Genomic DNA, 14,965 nt, shown 5'->3' with positions numbered 1-14,965 from the left:
TAACTGTGCACATCTAATTTAAGAAGGACTGACCACTACACATTTATTTCCAATACATTTGCAGGGAAATATGGCTATTAAAATACTATAATGATCTAAGAAAAATACTGTTCTAGGCGATTGGTTGTTGCAAAGGTGTCACTTTCAGTTTAAGAAGATTGGCTATTAAACTTGACAACTTCAATGAAAAAGAACATTCCAGCATCAGAAGACTGGATTCAAAAACTGGAAACTTCATTAAAAATTATATCCCAATTTGAATAAACACATTCTTACACTGGTGTGATCTATACAACAGCCATACAATTATAGCAATACTAACCATTTTGCTTACTGGTTTGATTATCCCTTTATGGTAGTACATTTTATCAGCTGGAATGATGCAGACTGATGTCAACTGGAAACAAGTGCATCCCAGTTTAAGAAACAGGGATATCATATTGAAAACATTTAGAATGGGCAGCATCCCATTTAAAGGTAGGTAACTTTTACCCTGGTTAATTCTACAGGTGCATTGCTTTTGAATTCTGATGGACAATGTGTAGCCAGGGTGCTTTACACAGAGGAGTGTCTACTTAGCCAGACTTTGCCCGGCAACCTATCAATCTTCCAAAACACCACCGCCAAACCCCTCCCCCATTTTCTTCCTACCACCTGCCTTTTTGAAATTCAGCATGCCCAGCTGTCTCTCACCAGGTTGTGATGTCACACTACTTGTTAGTGGGTTAATGAAAAACACATAAAGGGCTTTCCCAAGAAGACTTCAGAGGTGATGTCTGCTGCAATGAAGTCAGGAGACTACAGTGAACTGTAATGCCAAGAGGTGGCTTACCTGAACGGAACTTGCTTCGAATCAGCAGGGAATGCTCTGATCCTAAGAGAGTCATCCTGATCTTGTACCCTTAAGTCCAAGTGCAACAAACTAAACCATCAACTTTCCTGTAGAAAGACTGGCACAGGGCACCACATCCAAAGAAAAATGACAGTAAAATACAAAAAAAGAGAGAAGGAAAGAGAGAGAGACAGAGAGAGAGAGAGAGAGAGACAGAGACAGAGAAAGACGCGTGCTGCTTTCCCTCCTGGGAGTGCTGCTCTACTGAGGAGCCAAGAAAACTTGTGAAAGGTTTTGGTCCCATCTAGTTCTGACCTCAGCAGGACAGCAAGTGATATCCCCCGAGAGGGGAGGAGAATGAAGTTCCTCCCACTGTTGCAGATTTACTATCAAGAACGCCTATGTACCCGCCTACACAGAAGATCATCACTGAAGGATGCCCTCTTACCAACAAGTACTGCTCAGCCAATCAGGGGCTATGTCTACAGAGAGAGAGAGAGAGAGAGAGAGAGAGATGGTGTGGAGTGAAAGTAAACATGTGCCAAAAAGACGCCTCTGTGCCTCATCTTAACTCTTTCACATCAGCATGCCAGACAGACACTCTAAAGGAACAATCAAGTGTGTAAAAAAAGACTACAAAAACAAAAAAACAACACACACGAAATACACAATTACAAAACTGTGCAGAAACCCGAAAATAGATGCAGTCCAATCCTAGAGAGACTGAGTTCTAATTAAAAACATTACACACATACAGTCCACAGCTATGTACAAATATACATAAAAATCCCACATTCTCAATGAGAAACAACACACAGCTTTTAAAACATGCACAAAAAATTCTCCTGCTTTCATATAACCCCCTTTCAGTACGGAAGGTAGAAAAAACAAATTAAACACATTTTTACATTTTGAGCCCAGACAGTGTAAGAGGTTCAGGGTTACAAATGAACCAGCAGCATTACAGTCCAGTACATCAGCCGTTCTGGCACGCTGACATTTCTGTGCCAAATCATAATACTAAGATTTCATTCTACTTCAATAACCAGAAACATAATGACTTACTAACATAGTATCTCAGACATATAATACTACGTATAAACTGAGACATATGGAACTCTCAACACACCCACACACACACACAAATACAAGTCATATATACCTGCAAAAGTAAACATTTTCATTTATACATACCCTAGTCTTCACATGCATTTCAGGCTGAAATGTAATGCACAACTCTGTAAACACTCATATGCACTGTTATTAATCACCACATTTATACAAAGATAGATATAACAAAAATCTACACAAAAATGCAAACTAGCCAACACATACTCTGTTACAGACAGTAACACACAAGTCTAAAGAGAACATACACACTAGAATAGGGTGATACACAAATGACCTCTTATGTAAGACATGCAAACTATAACCCCTGAACCTAGAAGAAACACGGGGAATGGCTCTGCCTCCGGCAAAGATTCTAAAACCACATTGAACACAGGAAGCGGCTGCTCTGTAAACACAGCTGTTACTGGAAGTGAGCCCCTCCCCACCTGGAGACTAAAGCCGTCCTTTCCACAGCTGTGCCCTGAACTGAGGGTGATTCCAATCCCGCCCCATTCATAGCAGGGCACTAATCAGGCAAACATGCTAAGCCCCAACAACTCTGGAATGCTGACCAGTTCCCTTGATGTGACCTCCTGTGCCAAATCTGGAGCCAGACATGTGCCACACTTCAGTGCTGCCCCCCAGAGGTCACATACAGCAGAGAAACAATGAAGAGCTGACTACCTTCTCCTAGTAAATTCCTGTCTTAATTGCACACCAACAGACACAATGAGCTATGGCATGCAAGTGTGGCATTTGAAGTAACTGACCTCTAATCACACAGAAACTAAATGCCACTCTAAACACTTAGAAAGAATATATGAGAGATGCATTCCTCTTTAGAGGTCCTCAAAAATTGGTCCAGTGGTGATGGATAATGACATTGTGTGGGCACCACATTCACATAAAGAGGTTCTTATGAATACACATGCAGCATGTCAAACATCACATATGGAGCCTATGGCACAGGCAGAGATGTACTGAAACACATATGCAATCCATATTTGAGAATTTTGCGCAGATATGCTCATCACAGGCAAAAAGAGACACACACAGATTCACACATCTTTCACAAGCACACACAAAAACACAAATGCACCCCATATACAGTCAGGCATTGCTGCTACCTGGGCAGTATCATCAAGCTCCAGGAGGAACTGAAGAAGATATTAAGATATGCCTTGGAAAAGCCAGAGCAGCCTATGCCAGACTTTGGCTTCTGTGACATCCATCTATCTACCCTAGGAACACCAAGCTGAGAATGTATCAAAGTAATGTTTTCTCTTTCTTCCTGTATGGTTCAGAATGTTGGCCTATCACCCAGCAGGACATAAATAGACTCTCACTTTATCACAACAAATGCCTGAGAAGAGTCGTGAAAATCCACTGGCAAGCCACAAATATTTAATGCAAGACTCCAGGATATCACCAAATTGAAAACATGACAATCACACAGAACAAACAGTGATGGAGGCAGCTAGGACATGTGCACCATATACTTTTTAAATATCCAGCAAAGGTAGCAATGCCTTGGGCTATGGATGGAAAAAGAAAACAAGGAAGGCTGAGAAAAACAGAGAGGCACTATGGAGGAAGAACTAATGACGGCAGGATTCATCTGGAGAACTACACTGAAGACAGCCCAAAATGAAGAGCAATGGCAACATCAACTGTAAGGCTTAATTGCCACTAGGCACGTAGAGGATATGAGAAGCAAGTGAACAGTCAACCAGAAATTAATAAATTTGGTCAGACAATGCATTTCATAAACATAAACTGTATGCTGAAAACACAGATCAAATGCACCTCACTCACCGTCTCAGCTATACATGTGCACATACTCAGACACCTTCACAATTAATCACTGCATATAGCTTTCCTTGCATACACATGAACACACATCCGGCACACATGCTCTGATTCAAGAACATGAAATGGCACAAAACCAGAATATAGGCACATAGCCACACAAGTTCCTCAGATGAACAGACACTCACAACCTTAAGCACATATACAGACTTAGTCTCAAAAGCAGAATGCAGAAACAGCCTCACATAATATTCACATACAAAATCAAGTAAATATAAATGCACCCATCACACTATATTACATGCACACAAAACCTCATTACTATACAGTATGTGCACTGATACAGCATGACACGCCCTAACAAACTTAAATATACACCCCTAACATTCCATTACGCACACACTCAAAACTTATTGCAAATCTTAACATGCACACAAGTAACGACACTTACCATTCACATACATACTGTACAGACACAAACTTAAACACACACATGCTCTTCGCTCCAAAGTCAAATCTTAACGTGAACACAGAGCATCACTCACACAAATACAGACACACATCAAACTCCTTTATGCACCCAGTATGTGAAGAAACATGCATCACAGCAAAAAATGAAAAAATAGATGTGTTCAATTTATTTATCAAAAAAAAATCTGCATCAACTTCTACAAGTCAGTTCTAAATATCATTTTAGAAGAAAACTACAACTTCCATTCAGTCTGAATCACCGATCTTTTCTCCATTTCTTGTCTGAAAAAACCTTCTGCATAAAGTGATGGATTTTAATAAACCCAAATAAACAGTAGTTCTTATATTCTCAGAATTGAGAATCCAATGGGAAAACAGCATAAATTAAACATACAGAATAGGAAAAATCAGCATAGTTTGGACACAGTGAGAGTGTCAATTCACAACAATCTTGATATGAAGACACATGGGACTTAAAATTAGGCTTCATGATTTCTATTGACAGCATTTGGTCACTGGCTTCAAGATAGCAACGTAAGGTAAAGCAACTGGAATCAATCACTTTTGAATCAAAACTAACTCATCCTGTGCAAATACGCAAGTCAGACAGGCTGGGTTGAATGGTGAGTCTGGATTAGCTAGTATGATGTCACATCTAAGCTTGACACATGATTTTTACTCTAAGAAGTCTACAATGAATGCAAAGAATATCTGTTTATAGTATTTCCAACCCACTTATCCAGTCAAGGGCACAACTACTGGGTGCAAGGCAGGAACAAAGCCTGGTTGGGCACCAGCATAGTAAGCAACATACGTAGTGCAATTACACAAGAACATACAGTCTCTGTTAAAATGCTATTTACCCAACACACTATTGAACTTCGTGAGTTAGTAAAATCATGTACACACACGTGCACAGTTTCTACAGGATCTAACAATATATATTTCTTTTATGTTTATTTAATCCTTCACCATTCACTATCATGGAAATATACATTTTCTCTTCTATTTGATTCTGTCTCACTGTATTGCCAGTTTCATTTGCTTTCATTTTTTTATTTCATTGCTTTTTCATGTTTTAATGGCAGTGCTTGTGTTTTCTTTTTTCTGGGGCCAGTTTGTCTAACTGCTCGTGTTAAATCAAGAGTCTCTATCTGGCTTGAGACGCCTGGGCTGTCAGAAATTGGCTCTGACTCCCCATCTGCCACACTGACCCAACAGGGCAGCTGGACGCCTGCCCTGTTCTTCAAGTGGAGTGTGAAATAATGATTTTCTCTAGAAAGGCTGATGTTAACTGAGTCAGACAGCCTGCGTGACACCAGCCAGCTCATTATTAATAGTGACGTCTTAATAGCAGCAGCATACAGTTCAGCAGACTGAAGTAGAAACATACATGCTAGAAGGTTGCAGGAGGGGACTAGGTTTTTTTAATATCTATAATAATATATTGTGCTTTTTAAGTCCATCTGTCATACTGTATAAGATTTCTCAATTCTATCTATCCATCATATCATATTCAAATCTGGTTATCGTCTTCATTTGTCCTCTCATATCACAGCATCAGGAATCAAAATAAGATTATTGTTGTTGTTGTTGTCCCAGGATATCAATACTATTGCCATATTGGCAACATTACTTATTTAAAGCCAAAGAAATCTTTAGTCATGTATTTCGATGGGGGCACCTGGGCTGTGAAAACCTTGATGGGTTTCTGTCAAAGTTAAAGCCCTCGTTACATATCCATTTTTACTTACGTCTACCTGAATGCTTGTTTCTAATCCTCTTTTTAAGCAAATCTTTTACCCGATATAGGCAGGTGCAAATGTACATTAAACAAATTAGTTTTGTTTATTACACAGACAAAGTGACTCTGCCAATGTTGAAGTCCTTAGTGCTTCCTTAATTTACATTTTGCATTGGAGAGCTGAAACTTAGCTTGTAATCTAAGAAAACTTGTGCTTTCACAAATTCTGTATATTAGGCTGCCCTAATATTAAACCATTAATTTAAGTACTGTACAGTACATGAAAACACAGTAAGCATCAGAAGCTAAGAGTGTGTTTTACTTTCATATATGAAGATGTATGTATGTTTGTGTCTATATATTTTATATACTGTATATTGTCAAACACGTGCGCTTAGGAGGCAGTCAACAAGCCCAGAAGTGACTGATTTATCGATGGATGAAGGCTTGAATGACAGTATTAATGCTTCTCTCACTGATCTTTCAGAACTAAAGAAGATAAATAACTCACACGCACTCCAATAATAAAACTTCCAGAAAATGCTCCTCGACATCACTTCCTACTCCTTCTGATGACATCACGTCCGGTCCCAGTATGATAATGTCACTTCCGTCCCAAGACAACGCTGTCACTTTTCCGTTCCTAGGCTGATGACGTCACTTCTGGTCCATGACGATGATGTCTCATCCGGTCCCTGTCTGATGATGTTACTTCCGGCATTTCCTCAATAACAACACTTCCTGTATTACATAATTTCCTGTAGCCGTTTTCTGAATCTGTATAAAAGCCACCCTAAAACCACCATCTATGTTGAAGGTCTAATGTTTTTTCATCATATTTAACCAAATCAATATTGCAACCAAAGCAATATACGGGGCAAATCCACAAACCTTTGGACGTGGTTTGTCAAGTTTATTACTATATATATATATATATATATATATATATATATATATATATATATATATATATATATATACTGCTCAAAAAAATTAAAGGAACACTTTGAAAACACATCAGATCTCAATGGGAAAAAGAAATCATCCTGGATATCTATACTGATATAGACTGGGTAATGTGTTAGGAACGAAAGGATGCCACATCGTTTGATGGAAATGTGTTCTTGTATACATACCTGACAACATCGGTGCATGCTTCTAATGAGATGACAGATGGTGTTGTGGGGGATCTCCTTCCAGATCTGGATCAGGGCATCACTGAGCTCCTGGACAGTCTGAGGTGCAACCTGGTGGCACTGGATGGACCAAAACGTAATGTCCCAGAGGTGTTCTATTGGATTTAGGCCAGGAAAGTGTGGTGGCCAGTCAATGGTATCAATTCCTTCATCCTCCAGGAACTGCCTGCATACTCTCACCACATGAGGCCAGGGATTGTCGTGCACCAGGAGCCACTGTACCAGTATAGGGTCTGACAATGGGTCCAAGGATTTCATCCTGATACCTAATGGCAGCCAAGGTGCCTTTGTCAAGCCTGTAGCGGTCTGTGTGACCCTCCATGGATATGCCTCCCCAGACAATCATTAACCCACCACCAAACTGCTCATGCTGAATGATGTTACAGGCAGCATAATGTTCTCCATGGCTTCTCCAGACCCATTCACTTCTGTCACGTGCTCAGGGTGAACCTGCTCTCATCTGTAAAAAGCACAGGGCACCAGTGGTGCATCTGCCAATTCTGGTATTCTATGGCGAATGCCAATCGAGCTGCATGCTGCTGGGCAGTGAGCTCAGGGCCCATTAGAGGACATGGGGCCCTTGGGTCACCCTCATGAAGTCTTTCTGGTTGTTTGGTCAGAGACATTCACACTAGTGGCCTGCTGGAGGTCATTTTGTAGGGCTCTGGCAGTGCTCATCCTGTTCCTCCTTGCCCAAAGGAGCAGATACTGGTCCTGCTGGTGGGTTATGGACCTTCTATAGCCCTCTCCAGCTCTCCTAGAGTAACTGCTTGTCTCCTAGAATCTCCTCCATGCCCTTGAGACTGTGCAGGGAGACACAGCAAACCTTCTGGCAATGACACGTATTGATGTGCCATCCTGGAGAAGTTGGACTACCTGTGCAACCTCTGTAGGGTCCAGGTATCGCCTCATGCTACCAGTAGTGACACTGACTGTAGCCAAATGCAAAACTAGTGAAGAAACAGTCAGAAAAGATGAGGAGGGAAAAATGTCAGTGGCCTCCACCTGTTAAACCATTCCTGTTTTAGGGGTCATCTCATTGTTGCCCCTCTAGTGCATCTGTTGTTAATTTCATTAACACCACAGCAGCTGAAACTGATTAACAACCCCTCTGCTACTTAACTGACCAGATTAATATCCCATAAGTTTCATTGACTTTATGCTATACTCTGATTAAAAAGTGTTCCTTTAATTCTTTTGAGCAGTACATACACATACATATATATATATATATATATATATATATATATATATATATATATATATATATATATATATATATATATATATATATATATATATATATATATATACATATATATATATATATATATATATATATATATATATATATATATATATATATATATATATATATATATATATATATATATATATATATATATATATATATATATATATATATATATATATATATATATATATATATATATATATATATATATATATATATATATATATATATATATATATATATATATATATATATATATATATATATATATATATATATATATATATATATATATATATATATATATATATATATATATATATATATATATATATATATATATATATATATATATATATATATATATATATATATATATATATATATATATATATATATATATATATATATATATATATATATATATATATATATATATATATATATATATATATATATATATATATATATATATATATATATATCACATACATATATATATATATATATATCACATATACATATATATATATATATATATATATCACATATATATATATATATATATATATATATATATATATATATATATATATATATCACATACATATATATATATACATATATCACATACATATATACATATACATATATCACATACATATATACATATACATATATCACATACATATATATATGGCACTGTCAGTCCTCCACTCCTGTGCGTGTCTTCATAATCCGAGTTGAGGACCTCATAATCGTATACGTGCAAAAGAAAGTGTGAATCGCCTTAATATTATTTTGCCGTGGTGTAGAAAAGGGGTCCCGTGTTTGCACTTGTCTGGGCTATAGCGCAGGGGAGGATGAAAAAATGAAAAGTGCTCACTTTGACTTAAGGCAGAAGCGCAGTCAGCGCCTCAAAGGCCGGCACAGCTATGCACGCTGGCTGCTCGACTTTTGCTGGGCAGGAGACCCCAGTTTTGCAGACACGCTCATGATATCAAAAGTCTCAGCGCTCTTTGGAGGTCATTCATATATATATATATATATATATATATATATATATATATATATATATAGCAAAATACCCGCTACCGCAGCAGAGAAGTAGTGTGTTAAAGAAGTAATGAAAAGAAAAGGAAACATTTTAATAATAACGTAACATGATTGACATTGTCATGAGTGTTGCTGTCATATATATGCCTGCCTAAATAAGTCACCCTCGCTTCACTCTTACTTTTTACCGCTCATTTAATCATGGCTAATGGCGGAAAAATTATAAAATGGAAGGAGGATGGCTTTACCAAAACAATTATTGATGGCTTAATCGATTATTCATAAAGCTTGAATTGGTGATCTGTTTTTCTGTGTTAACCTCATATTTTTCATACTTCTTCTCAAACTAAGGTGGTGCGAGGGTAAAATGAATCGGGATGCGCTGATCAATGTAATCGGTGTACCAGGAAATCATGCATTGACAAAGCTCCCTTTGCTTGTAATGCAAAGTGTGATTAAATGCATTATTTTTAACGCTTATGGAGCACATGCATCAAGCTTCTCAGCTGTGCTTGTGCTAAGAAAAGGAAAGATTTTAAAAATAACGTAACATGATTGTCAATGTGACCTTTTGTAAGTAGTGCCTGGAGGATTCAGTGTGAGATTAACTCTAGAGACAGCGTGTGTATTAACTTGTGGATTTTTCTGTGAGTATTTGGTGGCAGTCTGAGGAAGTTGCTTCGGAAGAAGGTGTTAGCCGCGGAGCTCAGCTCAGACCGAAATGAGATGAATGGGAGGGGAGATGATGACGTGACTCCCCCACCCACCTTAACTGTCAATCCCCAACAAACACAGTCTCTCGGAATTTGCATAAGCACCCCTCTTCACCTACAATTTTAACTTAGTTACAAAGTGATCAAAACTCTCGTTTATATCCCGCCCTCTCATTAAACTTGTATCCCGCATTACCTGTGGGCATGTGAAACGCCAGCGTAGCCTGTCTATGAACTTAATTTAAAGTTTAGGTTTACACCTTGCTTTCTTTCCGAGGTAGCAGCACTCATGAATATGGTAGTATATGTCACTGCCGCTTCTTATTGTTTCGCTGCCTTCTCAATTATATAATGCATGTTTTCTTAAGCGCTTTTTGGAGGTCTTCCTGGTTTTCTACGTAATGCGTTGACAGTCAGTTCACGTGATTACGTGGGAGGCGTGATGATGTCACACGAAACTCCGCCCCCCCACGTCTTTCCAGCTCAACTCTATTACAGTTAATGGAGAAAAATACCTTTTAGTTATGACCATTAGGCAATGAATTTCGAAATGAAACCTGCCCAACTTTTGTAAGTAAGCTGTAAGGAATGAGCCTGCCAAATTTCAGCCTTCTACCTACACGGGAAGTTGGAGAATTAGTGAGGAGTCAGGAGTGAGTGAGTGAGTGAGTGAGTGCTTTGCCTTTTATTAGTATACATACATACATACAAGTCAGGGGACTGTGACGGCCGTTCCAGAAAATTGTATTTCTCCCTCTGCATGAATGCCTTTGTAGATTTCGAACTGTGTTTTGGGTCATTGTCTTGTTGGAATATCCAACCCCTGCGTAACTTCAACTTTGTGACTGATGCTAGAACATTATCCTAAAGAATTTGTCAATACTGGGTTGAATTCATCCGACCCTCAACTTTAACAAGGGCCCCAGTCCCTGAACTAGCCACACTGCCCCACAGTATGATGGGACCTCCACCAAATTTGACAGTAGGTAGCAGGTGTTTTTCTTGGAATGAGGTGTTCTTCTTCCGCCATGCAAAGCGCTTTTGGTTATGACCAAATAACTCCATTTTTGTCTCATCAGTCCAAAGCACTTTGTTCCAAAATGTATCTGGCTTGTCTAAATGAGCATTTGCATACAACAAGCGACTGTTTTGGTGTGAGTGCAGAAAGGGCTTCTTTCTCATCACCCTGCCATACAGATGTTCTTTGTGCAAATTGCACTGAATTGTAGAACGATGTACAGAAACACCATCTGCAACGAGATGTTCTTGCAGGTCTTTGGAGGTGATCTGTGGGTTGTCTGTAACCATTCTCACAATCCTGCTCATATTCCACTCCTGTATTTTTCTTGGCCTGCCAGACCTGCTGGGTTGGTTAAACAGCAACTGTGCCTGTGGCTTTCCATTTCCTGATTCCATTCCTTACAGTTGAAACTGACAGTTTAAACCTCTAAGATAGCTTTTTGTAGCCTTCCCCTAAACCATGAGACTCAACAATCTTTGTTTTCAGATCTTTTGAGAGTTGCTTTGAGGATCCCATGCTGTCTGTCACTCTTCAGGGGAGAGTCAATGGGAAGCACACCTTGCAATTGACCACCTTAAATACCTTTTACCACTCATGATTAGACACATGTGTCTATGAAGTTCAAGGTTTAACAAGCTCATCCAACCAAGTAATCAGCATTGAGCAGTGACAGACATTCAAATCAGCAAAATTACAAGGGGACCCACATTTTTGCACAGCCAGTTTTGCACATTTGACTTAATTTCATACAACTAAATACTGCTTCACTAAAAATCTTTGTTCAGAAAACACAACAGTACTCAGATGTTTCTAGGAAATGAAAGACATACCACTGCTATCTTTTTTGTTGAAAAGAGAGTAAATTATATTATATATAAATAATACACACACACACACAAACACACACACACGCGTGCGCGTATTGTTTAACTTTTTAACTTGAATAGTAAGGAAATAGGCTATAGTACCTTATGGGAACTATATGAGAATTTAAAATGCATATTTCTATAATATATATAAAATTAAATATTTTAATTTAAATAAATGTCTGACAGTTTTACTGCAAAATAATGGCTTATCGGACAAGTGCCCACTTAGCAAAAAGGTCAGATAATGTATCAATGTGTATATGTTAAATACCGTAACTAAACATTCTCAGTGTTACTGTGAAGTATGTTGAAGTTCTTAAATCATTTTGCACTATTTGGAAAATTAAATGGTGTGGACTAAGTCATGGATATCTCTTATTAGATGTAACATGACCAAACATTTTCTTCCAAAAAAAACAGTTTTTTTTTTTTTCAATTTCCATAAAAAGAAAAAGAAAAACAACTCAAAATGTAATACTGTAGAATTGAAGTGCAATAATATATTAAAATATAACACAACAGCCTCAAACCCACTTAACCCAATTCAGGGTCATGTGGACCTTGTATTATGAATCTCAGTTCTTAGCTCCACTAGTGTTTTACACATGCTTTTGGACAATATTTTTATTTAAACATAACTTGTTAATCTGTATAGTTATTTTGACAGTAACATTTTGGTATTTGTATTTATTTTGTTCACTGCAGTTCTGTAGCAGTCTTTACATGGCTGTGACCACAGTATTAGTATTAATATTATCATAGTACAGTATTGCTTCTGCGCCCATAGCTGTCATGTAACTTTAAACTCAAAAATTACATAATGTGTGTTGTCATGGTATCTTGTCTATTTAAGATGGCAGCCGGCAGCTTGTGGCATCAAAACCTTTGGAATTCAATTATTTGCAAGTTGGAAAATGTAGGAATGGTGTAACACTCCAGTGCATTCAAGAATTGGGCTTGTAAAGTTATTCAGTTATGACCGGTGTGAGGGAATAACAGAAGTAAAAGGCAAACTTTATTACAATGACTGACTGTTATAGATAGGAGGTGAATGAGGCACTCGGATGGTATATTATAGGGAGACCAGATTTTCAAAGTCAAAAACCTGGACACTTGTGTAGGATGTATGCCCACAAATAAAGCCCATTCTCAATTGTTTAACGCTGGCTTTATCTCATCATCATTGGCGAGAGAGATCAAGACATGGGAAAAATAAAAACACGTATAAATGAGTTAGGGCTGAGTGAAAAATGAGTGAGGGCTAAAGATTTGAATTTGGTATTAGGACTATTTTGACTGTGACTTACAATTCTGTTTTTGACAAAATCATTTCCGATTGTTTTTCTCAATATTTCTGACCTCTGGCTCAGTCCGTCAAGTCAGTAATTTTCTAACCCGTTTAGTCCTGAAGAGAGAGTCACAGGACTCTGCTGGAGACAATTCTAGCTAGGAAAGACAGGAGCAAATACTGGACAGGGTACCAGTCCATCGCAGGTGTCATTTGTTAAGTAATAGCAAAAAAACTACTGTTTTGAAACTAAAATGGTACTACAAAAGATGTAATTGATAAATTGGCCAAAACTTGCCCTCTGTCACCACCCCATGCCTTGCATATTAGTTACCATTCTCATTCCATTCAACCTTTAGCCCAACTCTGATGGCAGCTGCTTACACCTGACTCTGAAGGATTGGTGTTTCTCCAATCCTACAATGCTTCGTTATCACATAGCGAAACAAGACAACCTTGTAATTTCCAGCTGCAAAGAAGCAAGCAGTCTTTATTTTTTATAACACTTTCATAAGTACATAACATTCTAATTTGCTTCACAAATACTAGGATATTCTTATATATTTTCTACGTATATATTTTTACAATTGGAGCACAAACTAGCTAAAATGATACATTCACTGTCACAAAGTGACTGATTACTAAGGCCACCTTCAATTTAAAAGTTCAGTGTCCAGGATGAATGAGACAGGTTACCAGCAACTGCACAATGTCCCACCATCCATACATTAGAACCCTTTTGTTGTATAACTAGGCTACCATCTTTCAGGTGGTACATTCATTTCAACCCTCATAACATAGATAAAGAAATACTAAAAATAAAATAGAGATGTGCCACCTGTTGGATTCTTTTCTGCTAGATCAAGTATTATCTCTCTTACAACCTTACACATATCACCCCTGAGAGAAGGCAGGTGTTGGGTCCTCATTTGTGCAAAAACCCTGTCATAGGAAGCATAAAACACTGATTGTTGATTGCTGTTGCCGACTTAGTAACCACATGCAGGAGACCAATGATGACGGTTTTGCCTCTTTTTGTTCCTGCTTTCCTTTTTTAACTTTCTGATATGGATTCTTTTCATCTTAGTTTATTTAGTTTGACGAAGAAGTAATGTGTTGTAAAAGTTAATTGTGTGCAAAAGAATGTAATGCAGGATAATCAGTTCAGTTAAAAATTTTTGTCACTTGTGTGAAGCAGAATGAATTGAAATTCTGATTTTCACTTTTGACAACACAAGCCACTTTCCATCAATGAGAATATCATTCTATAGGTTATATGAAATATAACACAGAATAAAATACATCAAAAGGTTTACTGGTTAATGTTTCATACTGTGTCAGTATGAAGACACACATACACAGGTGGCTCAAGAGGTGTTGGGGCGACAGGGTTGGTGGGAATTTCAAGTTGAGAATAATATACTTTCAAGTGGAGACATAAAATGTATATTAAAATTTGAAAGGCTTCTGTTTAATCTTATTTCATACTCCTTTAGTAGCAGTAGTACTAGAAGTAGTGGTTCTAGTACTGTCTTATTTACAGAATACAGTGAAATTCTTAAGTGTGATCTGGAACTCTTTTCTTAGCCAATTAATACTCA

General features: G+C 37.7%; 1 protein-coding gene across 9 annotated transcripts in view; it reads right to left on the bottom strand.

Annotated features, from left to right (window-relative positions):
* The window catches only part of myocd (myocardin), a 209,576-nt gene that overhangs the window by 41,627 nt on the left and 152,984 nt on the right, over positions 1-14,965 (bottom strand). For 2 of the 9 annotated variants that reach the window (XM_039739179.1, XM_039739183.1), the window contains exon 1: positions 833-1,168. The exons of the other annotated variants lie outside the window; for them this stretch is intronic. In XM_039739179.1, the coding sequence (XP_039595113.1) occupies positions 833-887 (55 nt within the window). In that variant the 5' untranslated portion in view covers positions 888-1,168. Of the gene's footprint in view, positions 1-832; positions 1,169-14,965 lie in introns of those variants that run through there. 9 annotated transcript variants of the gene reach the window in all.

The sequence above is a fragment of the Polypterus senegalus genome, chromosome 17 (assembly GCF_016835505.1).
Source record: "Polypterus senegalus isolate Bchr_013 chromosome 17, ASM1683550v1, whole genome shotgun sequence".
In the NCBI taxonomy this organism is placed as follows: Eukaryota; Metazoa; Chordata; class Cladistia; order Polypteriformes; family Polypteridae; genus Polypterus; species Polypterus senegalus.
This window is presented reverse-complemented; position numbering and strand designations above follow the sequence as displayed.